The sequence below is a fragment of the Loxodonta africana genome, chromosome 2, assembly GCF_030014295.1.
Source record: "Loxodonta africana isolate mLoxAfr1 chromosome 2, mLoxAfr1.hap2, whole genome shotgun sequence".
Classification (NCBI taxonomy): Eukaryota; Metazoa; Chordata; class Mammalia; order Proboscidea; family Elephantidae; genus Loxodonta; species Loxodonta africana.
This window is the reverse complement of record NC_087343.1, coordinates 42,493,205-42,516,457: the sequence shown is the minus strand read 5'-3', so window position 1 is coordinate 42,516,457 and position 23,253 is coordinate 42,493,205. Positions and strand designations below refer to the sequence as shown.

General features: G+C 39.5%; 1 protein-coding gene across 1 annotated transcript in view; it reads left to right on the top strand.

Moving 5' to 3' along the window:
• The window catches only part of CPLANE1 (ciliogenesis and planar polarity effector complex subunit 1), a 175,812-nt gene that overhangs the window by 135,597 nt on the left and 16,962 nt on the right, over positions 1-23,253 (top strand). The window contains exon 52 of the mRNA XM_064271392.1: positions 895-1,019. Within this exon, the coding sequence (XP_064127462.1) occupies positions 895-1,019 (125 nt within the window). The remainder of the gene's footprint in view (positions 1-894; positions 1,020-23,253) is intronic.

Here is a 23,253-nt window from a genome sequence, read left to right as displayed (position 1 = left end):
CCCAATCTCCTCAGTTATGGTGATTATGTTGTAGATGCTGTCTGTCACATATTTAGTCTTAAATCCAAACTACGTTTACCTTTACAGTAATAACCTTCAGTGGGTTTGGAGATGAGTCTGTTAGGCAGGAATTAATGAAACATAGCATTCTTAAGAAAGATCATCCAAGTGTAAAGCTTCTTATATATGGCAAACAAACACACAAAGTTACATCTATTGGTGATCCATAAAGTGAACATGAATTGGCATTAAGTATAATTTTGTTAAAAATGACCATTTTTGACAAAATATAGTCAATTCTCATTATTCTTGGTAGTAGTTATCCTATAAAGTCCTCTTTAATACTGAATTAGCTAATACCAAGCCAGCCTTTGTGACCCTAGCTGGGAGTTGTTTGCCCTTTGTGCCTGTCTGCACATGATCTTGGCTGTGTTCACAAATACAGAATCCCCAAATAACAAGGATTGACTGTGAACGATTAGGATTATAAATATAATCATATAGCCTAAGAGCCTAGAGGAAATGCTACCATCCAACTCATGTAATTAGATCACTAGTGTGTGAAGTCTAGGGTTTACTCAAAATACCAGGGACTCCCCTTGAATTCATTCTAGAATAAAGTGGGATACAAATGTATGACTATTAAAGATATGGAGAACTTGAAATGGATAGGGAGATAACCAAAAACAATTAAAAAAAAATGAAGTTTGAAGTACTTAGATACAAAGGTAATTTGTTGAGGGTTCTTATATGCTAAATGCATCACTGAGCTACAGAATCTAAGCAGCGTCAAGTGAATGCATTAATCTGAGCTATAATTTGAGCTTTTTGAAATATTAAAATTTATCACTGATATGAGAATCTAGGAATGTAACTATGTAATTTCAACTTTAGAGGGAATCAGCATGGTCACAATTTTCCAATAAATCAACATAGAAAAGTCAGCTGTATATCCAAATCAAGTTACATCCAGAAGGGGAAATCTTTTGCTCAACCTCAGGATTTACCTTGGCCAGGTGGTAAGTCTTTAAGCTTTTTGTTTGTTTTGTGTTTATTTATTTATTTTTATTGTTCTTTACGTGAAAGTTTACCGTTCAAATCTGTTTCTCATTCAAAAACTTATACATACATTGTTATGTGACCCTAATTGCTCTCTCTGTGATCTGACAGCACACTCCTCCTTTCCCCCCGGTATTTCTTGTGTCCAGTCAACCAGCACCTATCCCCCTCTGCCTTCTCATCTCGCCTCTGGACAGGAGCTGCCCACTTAGTCTCATGTGTCTACTTGAACTAAGAAGCACACTCCTCCTCACCAGTATCATTGTATGTCTAATACTCCAGTCTAATCTTTGTCTGAAGAGTTGGCTTCAGGAATGGTTTTTAGTTCTGGGCTAAGAGAGAGTCTGGGGGCCATGTTGTCTGGGGTCCGTCTACTCTCAGTCAGACCATTAAGTCTGGTCTTTATAGTAGAATTTGAATTCTGCAGCCCAGTTTTCTCCTGCTGCATCAGGAATTCTCTGTTGTGTTCCCTGTCAGGGCGGTCATTGGTGGTAGCCAGGCACCATCTAGTTCTTCTGGTCTCAGGCTGATGGAGTCTCTGGTTTATGTGGCCCTTTCTGTGTCTTGAGCTTGTATTTTCCTTGTGTCTTTGGTGTTCTTCATTCTCCTTTGTTTCAAGTGGGTTGGGACCAATTGATGCATCTTAGATCACCGCTTGTAAGCTTTTTTATATTGTATGATTTGGATCTATTCCTTCTTGTCCCAAAAGCTATACATCTCTAGTACAAAGCAATTCTCATTTTAACAAAATGTAAGGGATTGATAAAAGTCTTAGCTGTACTGGGATTTTGTTCTGTTTCTTTAAAATAAGACCATAGGAGTCTTTTTAAACTATTGGGCTTTTTGTAATAGAATTTGAATAGTTAGTAAATTAGATATAACTTATTCCCAGAATCTGTTTCTTTTGTGTGTCTGGCTAAAGATGTAGGCATTTTTACAAATCAAGTTCTTATAGATTGGAGGATAGCTGTGTCACAGAAGAAGGACGCTAAGAGGCTCAGACTGAAATAATACTGTTTTTATTTCTTTTGAACATCCTTTTCCACGTTAAAAAAAATGATACCTGTGACTTTATGGTAGCATTATTTTAGATAATTTTATTTGGGCTGTGACTACTAAAGGGAGACATGTATTTATAAAATGATCACACATTAAAAAGGTTTCGTATTAGGTAACTTATATACCAGGTTCAGTTTAAGCACTTTAATTACAATCCTGTTAAAAACCCAGTAAAAAGTTAGCTAAGTACTCTTAATGTCCCTTTTTGAAAGATTGGGAATCCAAAGCTGAGAAAGTTTAAATAACCTGCCAAGATGAGACAGCTAGGAAGTGACAGAGCCAGGATTTAAACACAATCTGGGTCGAGAGCCTATACTCATAAAACTTACACATCAGTACACTGCCTCAGTTTGTTGTTGTTGTTAGGTACTGTAGAGTTGGTTCCGACTTATTGCAACCTTACGCACAACAGAACTAAACACTGCCCAGTCCTGTGCCATCTCATAGCTGTTGCTACGCTTGAGCCCATTGTTGCAGCCATTGTGTCAGTGTATCTCGTTGAGGGTCTTCATCTTTTTCACTGACCCTCTATTTCGCCAAGCATGATGTCCTTCTCCAGGGACTGATCCCTCCTGATAACGTTGTCCAAAATATGTGAGACATAGTCTTGCCATCCTTGCTTCCAAGGAGCATTCTGGTTCTACTTCTTTCAAGACAGATTTATTCATTCTTTTGGTAGTCCATGGTATATTCAATATTCTTCTCCAACACCACAGTTCAAAGGTGTCAATTCTTCAGTCTTTCTTATTCATCATCCACCTTTCGCATGCATATGAGGTGATTGAAAACACCATGGCTTGGTCAGGTGCACCTTAGTCCTCAAGGTGACATCTTTGCTTTCCAACACTTTAAAGAGGTCTTTTGCATCAGATTTGCCCAGTGCAGTCCATCTTTTGATCTCTTGACTGCCGCATCCTTGGGTGTTGATTGTGGATCCAAGTAAAATGAAATCCTTGACAACCTCAATCTTTTCTCTGTATATGGTGATGTTGCTTATTGATCCAGTTATCAGGATTTTTGTTTTTCTTTAGGTTGACATGTAATCCATACTGAAGGCTGTGGTCTTTGATCTTCATCAGTAAGTGCTTCAGGTCTTCCTCACTTGGAGCAAGCAAGGTTATGTTATCTGCATATTGCAGGTTGTTAATGAGTCTTCCTCCAATCCTGATGCCCCGTTTTTCTTCACATAGTCCAGATCCTCAGATTATCTGCTCAGCATAGAGATTGAATAAAAGAAAAAAAATTTTTTTTTCCTGACACACACCTTTCCTGACCTTAAACCATGCAGTGCCCCCTTATTCTGTTCAAAAGACTGCCTCTTGATCCATGTACACATTCCTCACGAGCACAATTAAGTGTTCCAGAATTTCCATTCTCTACAATATTATCCATAATTTGTTTTGATCCACAGAGTTGAATGACTTAGCATAGTCCATAAAACGCAGGTAAACATCCTTCTGGTATTTTGTGCTTTCAGCCAGGATTCATCTGACATTAGCAATGATATCCCTGGTTCCCAGTCCTCTTCTGAATCCGGCTTGAATTGCTGGCAGTTCCCTGTTGATTAACTGCTGCAGCTGCTTTTGAATGATCTTCAGCAAATTTTTCCTTGCATGTGATATTAATGATATTGTTCAATAATTTCCACATTTGGTTGGATATCCTTTTTTGGGAATAGGCATAAATATGGATCTCTTCCAGTCAGTTGGCCAGGTAGCTGTCTTCCAAATTTCTTGGCATAGATGAGTGAGCACTTCCAGTGCTGCATCCGTTTGTTGAACATCTCAATTGGTATTCCATCAATTCCGGGAGCCTTGTTTTTCACCAATGCCCTCAGTACAGCATGGACTTCCTTCTTCAGTACCATTGGTTTCTGATCATATATCACCTCCTGAAATGGTTGAACATCAACCAATTCTTTTTGGTATAGTGATTCTGTGTATCCGTTGCATCTTCTTTTGATGTTTCCAGTGTCTTTTAATATTTTCCCTGTAGACTCCTTCAGTACTGCAACTCAAGACTTGAATTTTTTCTTCAGTTCTTTCAGCTTGAGAAATGCTGAGCGTGTTCTTGTCTTTTGGTTTTCTGTCTCTATGTTTTTGCACATGTCTTCATAATGCTTTACTTTGTTGAGCTGCCCTTTGAAATTTTCTGTTCAGCTCTCTTACTTCATCATTTTTTCCTTTTGGTTTAGCTACTCAACATTCAAGAGCAAGTTTCGGCATCTCTTCTGATATCCATTTAGGTCTTTTCTTTCTCTCCTGTCTTTGTAATCACTTCTTTTTTTTTTTTTTTAATTGTGCTTTAAGTGAAAGTTTACAAATCAAGTTAGTCTGTCACACAAAAACTTATATACACCTTGCTACATACTCCCAATTGCTCTCCCCCTAATGAGACAGTCCACGCCCTCCCTCCACTCTCCTTTTCGTGTCCATTTTGCCAGCTCCTAACCCCCTCTACCCTCTCATCTCCCCTCCAGGGAGGAGATGCCTACATAGTCTCAAATGTCCACCTGATCCAAGAAGCTCACTCCTCACTGGCATCCCTCTCCAACCCATTGTCCAGTCCAATTCCTGTCTGAAGAGTTGGCTTTGGGAGTGGTTCCTGTCCTGAACCAACAGAAAGTCTGGGGGCCATGACCACCGGGGTCCTTCTAGTCTCAGTCAGACCATTAAGTCTGGTCTTTTTATGAGAATTTGGGGTCTGCATCCCACTGTTCTCCTGCTCCTTCAGTTCTCTGTTGTGTTCCCTGTCAGGGCAGTCATCCGTTGTAGCCAGGCACCATCTAGTTCTTCTGGTCTCAGGCTGATGTAGTCTCTGGTTTATGTAGCCCTTTCTGTCTCATGGGCTTATAATTACCTTGTGTCCTTGGTGTTCTTCATTCTCCTTTGATCCAGGTGGGTTGAGATGAATTGAAGCATCTTAGATGGCTGCTTGCTAGCATTCAAGACCCCAGATGCCACTCTGCAAAGTGGGATGCAGAATGTTTACTAACTAGATTTTATTATGCCGGTTGATTTAGATGTCTCCTGAAACCATGGTCCCCAAACCCCCACCCCTGCTACACTGGCCTTCGAAGCATTCAGTTTATTCTGGAAACTTCTTTGCCTTTGGTTTAGTCCAGTTGTGCTGACCTCGCCTGTATTGTGTGTTGTCTTTCTTGTCACCTAAAGTAGTTCTTATCTACTATCTAATTAGTGAATATCCCTCTCCCGCCCTCCCTCCCTCCCGCCTCGTAACCATCAAAGAATATTTTCTTCTCAGTTTAAACTATTCCTCAAGTTCTTATAATAGTGGACTTATACAGTATTTGTCCTGTTGCAACTGACTAATTTCACTCAGTAATGCCTTCCAGATTCCTCCATGTTATGAAATGTTTCACAGATTCATCACTGTTCTTTATTGATGCGTAGTATTCCATTGTGTGAATATACCATAATTTATTTATCCATTCATCTGTTGATGGGCACCTTGGTTGCTTCCATCTTTGTGCTATTGTAAACAGTGTTGCAGTGAACATGGGTGTGCATATATCTGTTCGTGTAAAGGCTCTTATTTCTCTAGGATACATTCCAAGGAGTGGGATTGCTGGATCGTATGTTAGTTCTATTTCTAGCTTTGTAAGGAAGCGCCAAATCGATTTCCAAAGTGTTTGCACCATTTACATTCCCACCAGCAGTATATAAGTGTTCCAGTCTCTCCACAGCCTCTCCAACATTCGTTTGTGTTTTTTGGATTAATGCCAGCCTTGTTAGAGTGAGATGGAATCTCATTGTAATTTTGATCTGCATTTCTCTAATGGCTAATAGTCGTGAGCATTTTCTCATGTATCTGTTAGCTACCTGAGTGTCTTCTTTAGTGAAGTGTCTGTTCATATCTTTTGCCCATGTTTTAATTGGGTTATTTGCCTTTTTGTAGTTGAGTTTTTGCAGTATCATGTAGATTTTAGAGATCAGGCGCTGATCGGAAATGTCATAGCTAAAAACTTTTTCTCAGTCTGTAGGTAATCTTTTTACTCTCCTGGTGAAGTCTTTGGATGAGCATAGGTGTTTAATTTTTAGGAGCTCCCAGTTATCTAGTTTTTCTTCTGCATTGTTAGTAATGTTTTATATACTGTTTATGCTATATATTAGGGCTCCTAACGTTGTCCCTGTTTTTTCTTCCATGATCTTTATCATTTTAGATTTTATATTTAGGTCTTTGACCCATTTTGAGCTCGTTTTTGTGCATGGAGTGAGGTATGGGTCTTGTTTCATTTTTTTGCAGATGGATATCCAGTTACGCAGGCACCATTTGTTAAAAAGACTGTCGTTTTGGGGCCTTTGTCAAATATCAGCTGCTCATAAAAAAAAATTTTTTTTTCATATGTGGATGGATTTACGTCTGGATTCTTAATTCTGTTCAATTGGTCTATGTATCTGTTGTTATACCAGTACCAGGCTGTTCTAACTACTGTGGCAGTGTAATAGGTTCTAAAATCAGGTGGAGTAACACCTCCCACTTTGTTCTTCTTTTTCAGTAATGCTTTACTTATCCAGGGCTTTTTTTCCCTTCCATATGAATTTGGTGATTTGTTTGTCCATCTCATTAAGGAATGTCATTGGAATTTGGATCGGAATTGCATTAAATGTATAGATCGCTTTTGGTAGAATAGCCATTTTTATCATGTTAAGTCTTCCTACGCATAAGCAAGGTATGTTTTTCCACTAATGTAGGTCTCTTTTGGTTTCTTGCAGAAGTGTATTGTAGTTTTCTTTGTATTAGTCGTCTATATCTCTGGTAAGATTTATTCCTAAGTATTTTATCTTCTTGGGGGCTACTGTAACTGAAATTGATTTGGTAATTTCCTCTTCAATGTTCTTTTTGTGGGTGTAGAGGAATCCAACAGATTTTCATATGTTTATCTTGTATCCCAATACTCTGCTGAACTCTTAGTTTCAGTAGTTTTCTTGAGGATCCCTTAGGGTTTTCTTCCTTGCCAATCTGGATACCGTTTATTTCTTTATCTAGCCTAATTGCTCTGGCTAGGACCTCCAACACAATGTTGAATAAGAACGGCGATAAAGGGCATCCTTGTCTGGTTCCTGATCTCAAGGGGAATGCTTTCAGGCTCTCTCCATTTAGGATGATGTTGGCTGTTGGCTTTGTGTAAAAAAAAATAAATAAATAAAAATTTTTTTTTTTTACTTTGTGTAAATGCCCTTTATTAATCTGAGGAATTTTCCTTCTGTTCCTATTTTGCTGAGAGTTTTTATCACGAATGGGTGTTGGACTTTGTCAAATGCCTTTTCTGAATCAATTGATAAAATCATGTGATTCTTGTCTTTTGTTTTATTTATGTGATGGATTACATTAATTGTTTTTCTAATGTTGAACCATTCCTGCATTCCTGGTATGAATCCCACTTGGTCATGGTGAATTATTTTTTTGATAATGTTGTTGAATTCTACTGGCTAGAATTTTGTTGAGGATTTTTACATCTACATTCATGAGGGATATAGGTCTGTAATTTTCTTTTTTTGTGGTGTCTTTTACCTGGTATCAGAGATATGCTGGCTTCATAGAATGAGTTTGGTAGCATTCTGTCCTTTTCTATGCTCTGAAATACGTTTAGTAGTAGTGGTGCTAACTCTTCTTTGAAAGTTTGGTAGAATGCTGCAGTGAAGCCCTTTGGGCCAGGGCTTTTTTCTTTTGGGAGTTTTTTTTTTTAATTACCTTTTCAATCTTTTCTTTTGTTATGGGTTTATTTAGTTTTCTACCTCTGTGTTAGTTTACGTAGGTAGTGTGTTTCTAGAAAATCAGCTATTTATTCTAGGTTTTCAAATTTGTTAGAGTACAATTTTTCATAGTAATCTCATATGATTCTTTTAATTTCAGTTGGATCTGTTATAATATCGCCCATGTCATTTCTTATTCGGGTTATTTGCTTCCTCTCCTGTTTTTCTTTTGTCAGTTTGGCCAGTGGTTTTTCAATTTTGTTGGTTTTTTCAAAGAACCAGCTTTTGGTCTTGTTAATACTTTCAATTGTTTTTCTGTTTTCAATTTCATTTAGTTCTCCTCTATTTTTTATTATGTTTTCTTCTGGTGCCTGTGGGTTTCTTTTGTTGCTCTCTTTCTATTTGTTCAAGTTGTAGGGATAATTCTTTGATTTTGGCCCTTTCTTCTTTTTGGATGTGTGCATTTATTGATAGAAATTGACCTCTGAGCACTGCTTTTGCTGTGTCCCAGAGGTTCTGATAGGAAGTGTTTTCATTCCCATTGGATTCTCTGAATTTCTTTATTCCATCCTTAGTGTCTTCTATAATCCGGTCTTTTTTGAGCAGGGTGTTGTTTAGTTTCCAAGTGTTTGATTTATTTTCCCTGCTTTTTCTGTTATTGATTTCCACTTTTATGGCCTTATGGTCAGAGAAGATGCTTTGTAATATTTCAATGTTTTGGATTCTGCTAAGGCTTGCTTTGTGACCTAATATGTGGTCTATTCTAGAGAATGTTCCATGTGCACAAGAAAAGAAAGTATACTTGGTTGCCGTTGAGTGGAATGTTCTGTGTATGTCTATGAGGTCAAGTTGGTTGATTGTGGCATTTAGCTCTTCCACGTCTTCATTGAGCTTTCTGGATGTCCTGTTCTTCATTGAAAAGTGGTGTGTTGAAGTCTCCGACTAGTATTGTGGAGCAGTCTATGTCACTTTTCAATGCTGATAGAGTTTATTTTATGTATCTTGCAGCCCTGTCATTGGGTGCATAAATATTTAATGTGGTTCTATCTCCTTGGTATATTGTCCCTTTAATCATTATATAGTGTCCTTCCTTATCCTTTATGATGGATTTAACTTTAAAGCCTATTTTATCAGAAATTAATATTGCCACTCCTGCTCTTTTTGATTGTTGTTTGCTTGATAATTTCTTTCATCCTTTGAGTTTTAGTTTGTGTCTCTTAGTCTAAGGTGTGTCTTTTGTAGGCAGCATATAGATGGATCGTGTTTTTTTAATCCTTTCTGACACTCTCTGCGTCTTTATTGGTACATTTAGTCCATTTACATTCAGCGTAATCATGGATGGGTATGAATTTAGTGCTATCATTTTGATGTCTTTTTTTGTGCGTTGTTGACAGTTTCTTTTTCCCACTTAATTTTATGTGCTGAGTAGATTATATATTGTCCTTTCCTCATATTTGTTTTTGTTGATTTTGTTTCTGCTGAGTCTATTTTTTTCTTGTATTTTATTTTGATGAGTACGATAGTTTGTCTCCTTTGTGGTTACCTTATTATTTACCCCTATTTTTCTAAGTTTAAACCTAACTTTTATTTCTTTGTATTGCTGTATCTTTCTCTCTGTATGGAAGGTCTATGATTACATTTCTTAGTCCCTCTTTATTGTTCTAATGTTGTCTTCTTTTATATAATAACATTGCTGTCACCTTGTTTTGAGCTTTTTTTTTTTTAATCTTGCTTTGTTTTTTAAATTTCCCTGTCTGGGTTGACTTCTGATTGCTCTGCCCAGTGTTCTAGTCTTGGGTTGATACCTGATATTATTGATTTTCTAACCAAAGAACTCCCTTTAGTATTTCTTGTAGTTTTGGTTTGGTTTTTATGAGTTCCCTCAACTTCTGTTTATCTGGAAATGTCCTAATTTCACCTTCATATTTAAGAGACAGTTTTGCTGGATATATGATTCTTGGCTGGCAATTTTTTCCTTCAATTTTTTAATAAGTTATCCCATTGCCTTCTTGCCTGCATGGTTTCTGCCAAGTAGTCCGAGCTTATTCTTATCAGCTCTCCTTGGTAGGTGACTTTTTGTTTATCCCTAGCTGCTCTTAAAATTCTCTCTTTATCTGGTTTTGGCAAGTTTGATTATAATATGTCTTGGTGACTTTCTTTTAACATCTACCTTATGTGGAGTTAGATGAGTATCTTGGATAGATATCTTTCTGATCTTTTATGATTTCAGGGAAGTTTTCTGCCAACAAATCTTCAAGAATTCTCTCTGTATTATCCCTCCCTGTTCTGGTACTCCAATCACTCGTAGGTTATTTCTCTTGATAGAGTCCCACATGATTCTTAATGTTTCTTCATTTTTTTTTAATTATTTTATCTGATTTTTCTTCAAATGTGTTAGTGCCAAGTGCTTTATCTTCTAGTTCAGAAATTCTGCCTCCCACTTGCTCAATTCTGCTCCTCTGACTTTCTATTGAGTTGTCTACTTTTGTAATTTCATTGTTAATCTTCTGAATTTCTGATTGCTGTCTGTCTACGTATTTTTCCAGCTTATTAAATTTTTCATTATGTTCCTGAATAGTTTTTTTAATTTCTTTTATTGGTTTATCTCTGTGTTCCTTGGCTTGTTCTACGTATTGCCTCATTTCCTTCCTGATGTCTTGAAGGGTTCTGTATATTAATCTTTTGTTTTCTGCCTCTGGTAATTCCAGGAATGCACTTTCATCCAGAAGATCCCTTGATTCTTTGTTTGGAGAGCTTGTTGAGGCGATTATGGTCTGTTTCTTTATGTGACTTGATGTTGACTGTTGTCTCCAAGACATCTATAAGTTATTGTATTAGTTTATGCTTGCTTACTTTGTTGTAGCTTTCTGCTTTGTTTTGTTTTGATATGCCCAAATGGGTTGCTTGAGTGAGCTAGCTTGATGATTTTCACCTTTGGTGCTCTGATGTCCTGTACCCAGATGGCTAGTGCTGTTATCAGGTATATCAGTCCAGGAGTCCATTCACTTTTCTTGTATGAATTCAGCTCAGGTGTCCAGGTAGCTGATCATCAAGTGTGTGGTACAGGCTCTTTCCTACAGTCTTCGAGGGGCAGGGGTGATTGGTGTAGGTACCGGTATCTGGTTGCAGCAGGGTGTCATGCTCTGAATAAGCCAGGGGGCTGAGAATTGTCCGCCACATGTCTGAGGAAAGCGTGTCCCTGATCCTTAGAGTGTACAAGTGGGTGGGTCTTGCAGATGGACCATGGCATCCAATGTTTTTGGTTGTAAGGGCTGGGAGGTGCCAGTTATCCTTGGACCCATGTCACGGGTGGCTGGTTGACCTGAGTGGAGCTACCAGTTCTTAGGCCCCTGATGTTGGTAGGTGAGTACCCTGTTTAATAGGGAAATCAGTGTCAAACATCAAACGCCCAACTCTCTACTGCACAGCTGAAACAGTTGGAGGCTGCCAACAAGGGTCTATTCTTCTGAAATAGGCCCACACAGGTCCATGCCAAGGGAAAAGGTGCTCAAAATCCATGGACCGTTTATGCCTGGACAGGAGTCACTTCTGTCCTGAGCTCCCCCAGGTAGTGGAGTTGGCAAATTATCTTTTCCCCCAGTGGCAAATTTTTTTCTTCTTCAAGGCCCGAGTATGGCTCTAGGTGCTCAACAGGGCCTATTGTAGGCCCAGGGAATTCAGTCACTGAATCTGGCTTGGGGGCACGGGGAGGGCGTGGTACAATATACACAAGTATTTAGTTTTTGCTGAGAGCGCTGTTCTTCTCTGGTTCTGGAGGTGTGAGTAGTCTTTGTGGCTGGGTGCTTCTCCCTGAGGAAACTGCGGCTGAACACTAGTACCAACCCGCCGCCGTCGCTCCAGGAATTGTGCCTGAGGGCTTCCCGTGATTCAGGTCCAGTAACTCCTCTCTGCCCCTGAACCGTCTCTTCTTCCTCCTGCCCCTCATTTCATTTCCTAAGCTTGCCTTTGATGCTCAGGGCTCCTACTTTGTCATAAAGATACTTGTTTCACTTGTTTTTTCAGGGCTTTGTTGTAAAAAGTGCTCGCCAGAATCGTCTGTCTATTCCACTGACTTGGCTTCACCTCGTTTAATGACGTCTTGCTTTCTTCACGTATGATGTCCTTCCACAATTCGTCTCGTCTTTGGACATTAGTGTTCAGTGTGTCAAATCTATTCTTGAGACGTCTCTAAATTCAGGTGGGATGTACTCAAGGTCATGCTTTGGGTCTTGTGTACTTGTTCTAATTTTCTTCAGTTTCAACTTGACCTTCCATGTGAGTAATTGATGATTTGATCTGCATTTGGCCCCTGGCCTTGTTCCGAGTGATGATGTTGAACTTTTCCATTGTCTTTTTCCACAGTTGTAGTTGATTTGATTCCTACATATTCCACCTGGCAAGGCCCATGTGTATAGTTGCCCTTTACATTGGTGAAAAAAGGTATTTGCAATGAAGAAGTCATTGGTCTTGCAAAATTCATTCGTGCAATCTCCGGCATAACTTCATTACCAAGGCCATGTTTCCCAACTACCGATCCTTCTTGTTTCCAATTTTCACATTCCAATCAGCAGTAACTACCAGTGCATCCTGATTGCATGTTTTATCAATTTCAGACTGCAGAAGTTGGGAAAAATCTTCAATTTCTTCATCTTTGGCTTTAGTGGTTGGTGCATAAATTTGAATAATAGTCGTATTAACTGGTCTTCCTTGAGGGGTATAAATATTACCCTTTCACTGACAGGATTGTACTTCGAAATAGATCTTGAAATGTTCTTTTTGGCGATGAATGCGATGCCATTCCTTTTCAAGCTGTCATTCCCAGCAGAGTAGAGTAGGAGGGGATAGGGATGTTTATGAGTTCCATTTCATTTTTTGACGATTTCCAATTTTCCTAGATTCGTACTTCATACATTCCAAGTTCCAGTAATTAATGAGTGTTTGCAGCTGTTTCATCTCATTCAATCGTGCCACATCAGCAAATGAAGGTACCAAAAGCTTGAGTTGATCCACGTCATTAAGGTTAACTCTACCTCGAGGAGGCCTCTCTTTGCCAGTCGTATTTTGAGCGCCTTCCAACTTGAGGGGCTCATCTTCTGGCGGTATATCAGACAGTGTTCCACTGCTGTTCATAAGGTTTTGTTTGGCTAATTTTTCTTCAGAAGTTTACTGCTGAGTCCTTCCTCCTAGTCTGTCTCTAGTTTGGAAGTGCAGCTGAAACCTGTCTGCCATGGGTGACCTTGCTGGTATTTGAATACTGGTGACTTAGCTTCCAGCATGACAGCAAAACAGAAGACCCCACAGTAGGACAAACTGACAGCTTCAGTTTAGAAAATTGAAATTCCCATAAATTCCTTTCCCTTTAGATAAAACCCTTTATAGTTTAGTTAACTCTGGCTTTTGATTGACAAATTACAATAAAAAAAAAGTACTGTTCTTTCTGAAACTAAAATGTCAAAATAGTGAGCCATGGTTTCTTAACATCAGAGGAAAAATCTTCAATTAAATGGAAATATGTCTTCTCTTGTATCTGCCCAATTTCAGGCCTATTTAACCTTGTACTTTGATGTTGCTGTGGCCTATGCCCATCTTCTAGTCCATCTCATCTCTCTTTGCTGGGTTATACTTGATGAGATGCTCCTGCTACTCCCAGGCTCAGAAGCCTTCAAAGACTCCACACTCACTAAGCTAAGCCCAGACCCTCTGTGTGACCTCAAGGCTTCCTCCATGTGGTCCTTCTACCTTCTTAGCTGCCTTTCCCCATATAATCTGTGCTGCATGACAGCTTGTTGTTGTATCACACTCCATACTCTTGTGCTCCAGTTAAGGAGCCCTGGTGGCACAGTGTTTAAGTGCTCAGCTGCTATCTGAAAGGTCAGCAGTTGGAACCCACCAGCTGCTCTGTGGGAGAAAGATGCGGCAGTCTGCTTCTGTAAAGATATACAGCCTTAGAAACCCTATGGGACAGTTCTAGTCTGTCCTATAGGGTCACTATGAGTCAGAATCGACTCCATGGCAATGGGTTAGTACTATTTTTACAGTAGGTTTGATGTGTTGCTCCAGTTACTTAGTTGAAACTCTTCCACTTAGAATCCCTTACCTGTGTGTCTTTGAAGATGTCCCTTATGTTAATTCTTTAGTTCTTCCAACCTGATGAAATTCATTTTAAATTGAGTATAATACTTAACGTGCATGGTTGCTATAAAGATTGGAGATAAATAGTAGCTAGAATTGTTTTTATTTTGTTCTCTTAACCCTCAGTCAGATGTTTTGGTGTTCGTTAATTTCTCTCAATAATAATTTGTAGTTTCTTGTATGAAGTCCTCATAAAGCTTTTCTTTGATTTATTCCTAGATATCTGATTATTTTTACCACTTCAATTTTAAACTCCTTCTTTTGCCAGTAGAAATACAATTGACTGTCTTTTGTATTGATCTTTCATCCCACGATGATTGTAAATTCACCTATTTAGTCTAATAGTTTATAAAATATTGTAGAGATTTTACATTCTTTGATGATTACAAGGTAGGAAGGGAGGGAGAGGGGAGTTCACTAACTAGATAGTAGACAAGATTATCTTGGGTGAAGGGCAAGACAACACATAATACAGGGGAAGTCAGCACAACTGAACTAAACCAAAAGCTAAGAAGTTTCCAGAACACAGCCAAACTCTTAAAGGAACAGAGTAGCAGGGGAGAGGGTCTGGGGACTGTGGTTTTGACAAAGACTTAAGTCAGTTGGCATAACGAATTTATTAAGAAAATGCTCTGTATCCCACTTTGGTGAGTGGCGTCTGGGGTCTTAAAAGCTAGCAAGCAGCTATCTAAGATGCATGAATTGGTTCCAACCCATCTGGAGCAAAGGAGAGTGAAGAACACCAAAGACACAAGGAAAACATTAGCCCAAGAGACAAAAGGGCCACATAAACCAGAGACTCCATCAGCCTGAGATCAGAAGAACTAGATGGTGCCTGGCTACCACCAATGACTGCCCTGACAGGGAACACAATAGCGAGTCCTTGACGGAGCAGGAGAAAAGTGTGGTGCAGGACTCAAATTGATGTAAAAAGAGCAGAATTAATAGTCTGAGACTAGAGGAACCCCTGAAAACTTGGCCCCCAGACTCTTTTAACCCAGAACTAAAACTATTCCTGAAGCCAGTTCTTTAGACAAAGATTAGGCTGGACTATAAAACATAAAATAATACTTGTGAAGAGTGTGTTTCTTAGTTCACATAGATACATGAGATTAAATGGGCAGGTCCTGTCTGGAGGTGGGATGAGAAGGCAAAATGGGATAGAGCTGCTTGAATGGACAAGGGAAACCTGGAGTGGAAAAGGGGAGTGTGCTGTCACATTACAAGGATTGCAACTGGGGGTCACATAGCAATATGCATATAAATATTTGAGAAATTAACTGCAGCTATAAACTTTCATGTAAAGCACAATAAATAAAAAATATGTATTTTAGAGTTTTTAGTTGTCATATTGTCTCCAAGAAGATGTGAGTTTTTCTCTGTTTCCAGTTCTTAGGCTTGAAGCACATACCACAGCAGGTTATATTGTAGTTACTTGAAAACTTATTATGTCTCATGCTAGACTAAATTCTTTGAGAGTATCAACTATCTCTTCCTCATCTTTGTATTACACTTCACATTGAACAAATGAAATAATTGGATAACTGGATAAATATGAAAAAATGGCTATTTAAATTAGTTGTTGTTAGGTGCCGTTGAGTCGGTTCCGAATCATCCTGACCCTGTATACAGCAGAACGAAACACTGCCCCGTCCTTGCCATCCTCACAGCTATTGCTATGTTTGAACCCGTTGTTGCAGCCACTGTGCCAGTCTATCTTGTTGAAGGTCTTCCTCTATTTCACTGACCTTCACTTTACCAAGCATGATGATAAAGTAGACTCAGGTCTGGTCCCTCCTGATAACATGTCCAAAGGATATGAGACAAAAGTCTTGCCATCCTTTCCTCTAAGGAAAATTCTGGCTGTACTTCTTCCAAGACAGGTTTATTCATTCTTTTGAGGCCCCATGGTATATTAAGTATTCTTTGCCAACACCATAACTCAAAGGCATCAATTCTTCTTCAGTCTTCCTTATTTATTGTCAGGCTTTCGCATGCATATGAGGCAATTGAAAACACCATGGCTTCGGTCAGGCGCACTTTAGTGACATCTTTGGTTTTTAATACTTCAAACATGTCTTTTGCAGATGATTTGCCCATTGCAATGTGCCATTTGATCTCCTGACTGCTGCTTTCATTGGCGTTGATTATGGATCCAAGTAAAATGAAATCCTTGACAGCTTCAGTATTTTGTTTATCATCATGTTGCTTATTCGTTCATTCTGAGGATTTCTGTTTTCTTTATGTTGAAGTGCAATCCATACTGGAGGCTGTAGTCTTTGATCTTCATCAGTAAGTGCTTTAAGTCTTCTTTGCTTTTAACAAGCTAGGTTGTGTCATCTGTATAATGTAGGTTGTTAATGAGTCTTCCTCCAATCCTGATGCCCCGTTCTTCTTCATATAGTCCAGCTTCTCGTATTATTTGCTCAGCATACAGATTGAATAGGTATGGTGAAAGAATACAACCCTGACGCACACCTTTCTGACTTTAAACCACGCAGCATCCCTTTGTTCCATTGGAACAACTACCTCTTGATTGATGTACAGATTCCTCATGAGCACAATTCAGAGTTCTGGAATTCCCATTCTCTGCAATGTTATCCATAATTTGTTATGATCTACATAGTTGAATGCCTTAGCATAGTCCATAAAACACAGGTAAACATCTTTCTGGAATTCTCTTTCAGCCGGGATCCATCTGACATCAGCAATGATATCCCTGGTTCCACATCCTCTTCTAAATCCGGCTTGAATTTCTGGCAGTTCCCTGTCAATATACTGTGGAATAATTGTCAGAAAAATTTTGCTTGCATGTGATATTAATGATATTGTTCGATAATTTCCACATTCGGTTGGATCACCTTTCTTGGAAGTAGGCATAAATATGGATCTTTTCCAGTCGATTGGCAAGGTAGCTGTCCTACAAATTTCTGGCATAGATAAGTGAGCACCTCCAGGTCTGGATCTGTTTGTCCAAACATCTCAATTGGTATTCCATCAATTCCTGGAGCCTTGTTTTTCACCAGTGCCTTCAGAGCAGCTTGGACTTCTTCCTTCAGTACCATCGGTTCCTGATCATATGCTACCTCCTGAAATGGTTGAATGTTTGCCAGTTCTTTTTGGTATAGTGACTGTGTATTTCTTCTGTATTTTTTTAATGTTTCCTGCGTCGTTTAACATTTTCCCTATAGAATCCTTCACTATTGCAACTCAAGGCTTGAATTTTTTTCTCTAGTTCTTTCAGCTTAAAAAATGCTGATTGTGTTCTTTACTTTTGATTTTCTAACTCCATGTCTTTGCACACTTCATTATAATAGTTTGTCTTCTCAAGCCACCCTTTGAAATCTTCCGTTCAACTCTTTTACTTTATCATTTCTTCCATTTGCTTTAGCTAGTCTACATTCAAGTACAAGTTTCAGAGACTCTTCTGACATTTATTTTCGTCTTTTCTTTCTTTCCTGTCTTTTTAATGACCTCTTGCTTTCTTCATATATGATGTCCTTATTGTCATTCTACAACTCTTCTGGTCTTTGGTCATAAGTGTTTACTGCATCAACTCTATTCTTGAGATAGTCTCTAAATTCAGGTAGGATATACTCAAGTTTGTATTTTGGCTCTTGCAGACTTGCTCTAATTTTCTTCAGCTTCAACTTGAACTTGTATGTGAGCAATTGTTGGTCTGTTCTGCAATCAGCCCTTGGCCTTGTTCTGACTGATGATATTGAGCTTCTCTATCATCTCTTTCCACAGTTGTAGTCATTTTGATTCCTATATATTCCACGTGATGAGGTCCACATGTACAGTTGTTGTTTATGTTGTTGAAAAAGGTACTTCAAATGAAGAAGTTATTGGTCTTGCAAAATTCTACCGTGCTATCTTCGGCATCATTTCTATTACCAAGGCCGTATTTCCCAACTATTGATTGTTCTTCTTTGTTTCCAATTTTTACATCCAATCACCAGTAATTATCAATGCGTCTTGATTGCATCTTTGATCAATTTTAGATCGTAAAAAGTTGGTAAAATGGTTCACTACAAAAAAATCAACTAAACACAAAAGAAGTCAGCAGTGGAGGAAATGAAGAACAAAAAAGTATGAGACACATAGAAAACAAAAAGCAGAATGGTAGAAGTCCTTCAATACTGGTAATTACTTTAAATAAATAAACAGATCCGATTCTTTAATTAAAAGGCAGAGATTGGCAGCATAGGTAAGAAAACATGATACAACTAAATGCTGTCTAGAAGAGGCCCACTATAGATCCAAACACACATATAGATTGAAAGGGAAAAGATAGAAAAAGTATTCTATACAAATAGTAACCAAAAGAGAGATGAAGTGGCTATATTATTATCTGACAAAATACTTTTTTTTTAAATAATTTTTATTGTGCTTTAAGTGAAAGTTACAAATCAAGTCAGTCTGTTACATATAAGCGTATATACACCTTAGTCCATACTCCCATTTACTTTCCCCCTAATGAGTCAGCCTGCCATTTTGCCAGTTTCTAACCCTCTCTACCCTCCCATCTCCCCTCCAGACAGGAGATGCCAATACAGTCTCAAGAGTCCACCAGATACAGGTAGCTCACTCATCATCAGGTTCTCTCTCCAACCCATTGTCCAGTCCCTTCCATGTCTGATGAGTAGTCTTCGGGAATGGTTCCTGTCCTGGGCCAACAGAAGGTTTGGGGACCATGACCGCTGGGATTCTTCTAGTCTCAGTCAGACCATTAAGTCTGGTCTTTTTATGAGAATTTGGGGTCTGCATCCCACTGTTCTTCTGCTCCCTCAGGAGTTCTCTGTTGTGCTCCCTGTCAGGGCAGTCATCGGTTGTGGCCAGGCACCAAATAGTTCTTCTGGTCTCAGGATGATGCAAGTCTGTAGTTCGTGTGGCTCTTTGTGTCTCGGGCTCATAGTTATTGTGTGACCTTGGTGTTCTTCATTCTCCTTTGATTCAGGTGGGTTGAGACCAATTGATGCATCTTAGATGGCCGCTTGTTAGCATTTAAGACCCCAGACGCCACAGTTCAAAGTGGGATGCAGAATGTTTTCATAATAGAGTTTATTATGCCAATTGTCTTAGAAGTCCCCTTAAGTCATAGTCCCAAAACCCCTGCCCTTGCCACGCTGACCTTCAAAGCATTCAGTTTATCCCAGAAACTTCTTTGCTTTTGGTCCAGTCCAGTTGAGCTGACCTTCCGTGTATTGAGTATTGTCCTTCCCTTCACCTAAAGTAGTTCTTATCTACTAACTAATCAGTAATTAAACCTCTCCCACCCTCCCTCCCTCCCCCCTCTCATAACCACAAAAGAATGTCTTCTCAGTTTATACTATTTCTCAAGAACTTATAATAGTGGTCTTATACAATATTTGTCCTTTTGCATCTGACTAATTTCACTCAGCATAATGCCTTCCAGGTTCCTCCATGTTATGAAATGTTTCACAGATGTGTCACTGTTCTTTATTAGTGCGTAGTATTCCATTGTGTGAATATACCATAATTTATTTAACCATTCATCTATTGATAGACACCTTGGTTGCTTCCAGCTTTTTGCTATTATAAACAGAGCTGCAGTAAACATGGGTGTGCATATATCTGTTCGTGTAAAGGCTCTTATTTCTCTAGGGTATATTCCGATGAGTGGGATTTCTGGGTAGTATGGTAGTTCTATTTCTAACTTTTTAAGAAAACGCCAGATAGATTTCCAAAGTGGTTGTACCATTTTACATTCCCAGCAGCAGTGTATAAGAGTTCCAGTCTCTCCGCAGCCCCTCCAACATTTATTATTTTGTGTTTTTTGGATTCATGCCAGCCTTGTTGGGGTGAGATGGAATCTCATTGTAGTTTTAATTTGCATTTCTCTAATGGCTAATGATCGAGAGCATTTTCTCATGTGTCTGTTAGCTGCCTGAATATCTTCTTTAGTGAAGTGCATGTTCATATCCTTTGCCCACTTTTTGATTGGGTTGTTTGTCTTTTTGTGGTTGAGTTTTAACAGAATCATATAGATTTTAGCGATCAGGCGCTGGTCGGAGATGTCATAGCTGAAAATTTTTTCCCAATCTGTAGGTGGTCTTTTTACTCTTTTGGTGAAGTCTTTAGATGAGCATAGGTGTTTGATTTTTAGGAGCTCCTAGTTATCTGGTTTCTCTTCATCGTTTTTAGTAATGTTTTGTATTCTGTTTATGCCTTGTATTGGGGGTCCTAATTTGTCCCTATTTTTTCTTCCATGATCTTTATCGTTTTAGTCTTTAGGTCTTTGATCCACTTGGAGTTAGTTTTTGTGCATGGTGTGAGGTATGGGTCCTGTTTCATTTTTTTGCAAATGGATATCCAGTTATGCCAGCACATGATTCTTAGGGTTTCTTCTTCTTTTTTTAATTCTTTTATCTGATTTTTCTTCAACTATATTGGTGTCAATTGCTTTATCCTCCAACTCCCCCACTCTGCATTCCAGTTCCTCGATTCTGCTCCTCTGACTTCCTATTGAGTTGTCTAATTCTGTAATTTTACTGTTAATCTTTTGGATTTCTGAATGTTGTCTCTCTATGGATTTTTGTAGCTTATTAATTTTTCCACTGTGTTCTTGAATAATCTTGTTGATTTCTTCAACTGCTTTATAAGTGTGTTCCTTGACTTTTTCTGTAGATTGCCTTATTTCGTTTTTGAGGTCATCCCTGATGTCTTGAAGCATTCTGTAAATTAGTTTTTTATATTCTGCATCTGGCAATTACAGGATTGTATCTTCATCTGGGAAAGATTTTGATTCTTTAGTTTGGGGAGTTGTAGAAGCAATCATGGTCTGCTTCTTTATGTGGTTTTATGTCAACTGCTGTCTCTGAGCCATCTATAAGATATTGTAATGATTTATTTTATATTTGCTCACTGAGTCTTATCTTGTTTCGTTTTGTTTCAATATACGTAGATGGGCTACTAGATTGTGCTGTCTTGATTGTTGTAGCCTTTGAATCACTTATGTCCTCTTACCAGCTGGTTTGGGACGTTACCAGAAATATAAGCCTAAGAGTCCATTCACTATTCTTGAGTAGAATCTGATTTTGGGTCACCAAGTATGTGGGGTAGATTGTCACCTATTTGCTTAGAGGAGTAGTGGTGATAGTTGTGTGCACCAGATTCTAGTAGCAGCAGGGGGTCACATTCCGGGGGGGCAGGATGCTGACAGGCTTCCCCCAAGTGCCAGTGAGGTAGGTGTGTCTCTATTCCTAAAGCATTTTGGTGGGTGGGCTCTGCAGCTGTACCTTAGGCACCCAATGCATGTACCTCTACAGATTGGTAGAAGTCACTATCCTCAGACCCCTATGGCAGGAGGTTAGGTGGTCTGGGTGGAGCTTCAGCTCTCAGTTCCCCATTGTGGGTCAGTGAGGGCTCTGTTTAATAGGTAGAGATATCAGACCTGGGAAACTTGTCTTTCCAGTAATCCGCTAAAACAATTACAGTCAGATCATTATCAGAATTGCCTTTGCATTATAATAGCCACCTTGTTCCCTGTAGGGATGAAAGCCCAAGAATGTGGATCTCATATGCTGGGCTGGAGTTGGTTCTGTATTTTTAGTCCAATTTCAGGAAGTCAGGGAAGGATTCTTGGTCCCTGGGTTTCTTGTAGCTGCTTTTCTCAGGCCAGGAGAATGGGTTAGGAAAAGAGAAAACAAACAAACAAAAAAAAACTGCAGAGCACTTCACTCTCTGGCCCAGGGAATTCCAATGTTAATGAAGTCACCTGGGAAGGGGAGGGGAGGGATCAGATAGATAGAAGAGTGTAGAACCCAGGAATATAGACAAAGTTACTTATCTTGCTTGGTGAGAACTGTTTTATCTGAGATTCCCGAGGGGTGGGTAGCCTGTGTGCGTTGGTGGGTCGAGATTCCCCCCGGGGGTCAGGCCCGCGTCCTGTGCATGTGCTGTCTCAGAAGCCGTGGTCAGTTCCTCCGTTCCCCGTCTAAAGCCCAGCGCCACGGTTCCCCGCCTGGGATGCCGCACTCCCGGCTCCAAAACCAGTGTCTGCCTCCCAGTGACTTCTCCTTCTGTCAGCCACGTCGCTGCGCTGCCTGCGTGCAGTGGCTGGGCTTCCCCCGAGGTCACTTCAGGGGGCTAGAGCTGCGTTCCATGTTTGCGCCGTCTCAGGATGCCGTGCTCAGCTCCCCTGCGCCCAGTCCAAAACCCGGTGCCAAGGTTTTCTGACTGGGACGCTGGCTCCAGGCTCTGAAAACAGTCGCTGCTTCCCCATGGTTGCTCGTTTGTTCTCTCGTTAGCCCCATTAGTGTGCAGCCTGCTTGCGCTGGCTGAGTCTCTACGGAGTTTACCCCAGGGGGCCTGGGGTTAGGGCTGCATCCCGTGCCTGCCCCGCTCAGCAAGCCGCTATCAGCCCCGCCACTCGGTACCAGGGAACCGCGAAGGCTCAAGGCTGTGGAGTGGGTCGTGGGTTCCAGAAGCGGCTGCTGGTTCAGGGCGCAGCGTTCGCTTACCTGTCACTCAGGTTAACTCTTTAGATCTGTGTTTGATGGTCAGGGTTCGTAGATTGTCATGTATGTGATCGATTCACTTGTTTTTCCGAGGCTTTGTTGCAAGAGGGATCCAAGGTAGCGTCTACCTAGTCAGCCATCTTGGCCTGACAAAATAGACTTTAAGTTAAAAACTGTTACAAGAGACAAAGACATTATCTGATAAAAGAGTCAATTCATCAAGATGATATAACGGTTGTATACATCCATGAACCTAACAACAGAGCCCCCCAAAATATGAAGCAAACATTGACAGAGTTGAAGAGAAAAATAGATGGTTCTGTAGTAATACTTAGAGACTTGAATATATTACTTTCAATAATGGACAGAACTTGTAGACAGAAATCAATAAGAAAATAGACTTTAATGACAGTATAAACCACATAGACCTAACAAACATATACATAAACATAAACCCTCCACCCAACAACAGAATATACATTCTTCAGTCTCCATGATAGACCATATTTTAGGTTACAAACAAGTCTCCATAAGTTTAAGAAGCCCGTAGTCATGTAGAGTATCTCTTTGACCACAGTTGAATGAAACTAGAAATCAGTAACAGAGAGAAAAGTAGAAAATTCACAAATACATGAAAAATAAACTACACATTATTAAACAACCAATGGGATAAAAGAAGAAATCACAAGAGAAATTAGAAAATACTTAAAGATTAATAAAAACAAAAACACAACATACCAAAACTTATGAGATACAGTGAAGGTGGTACTCAGAGACAAATGTATTGCTTTAAACAGTTAACA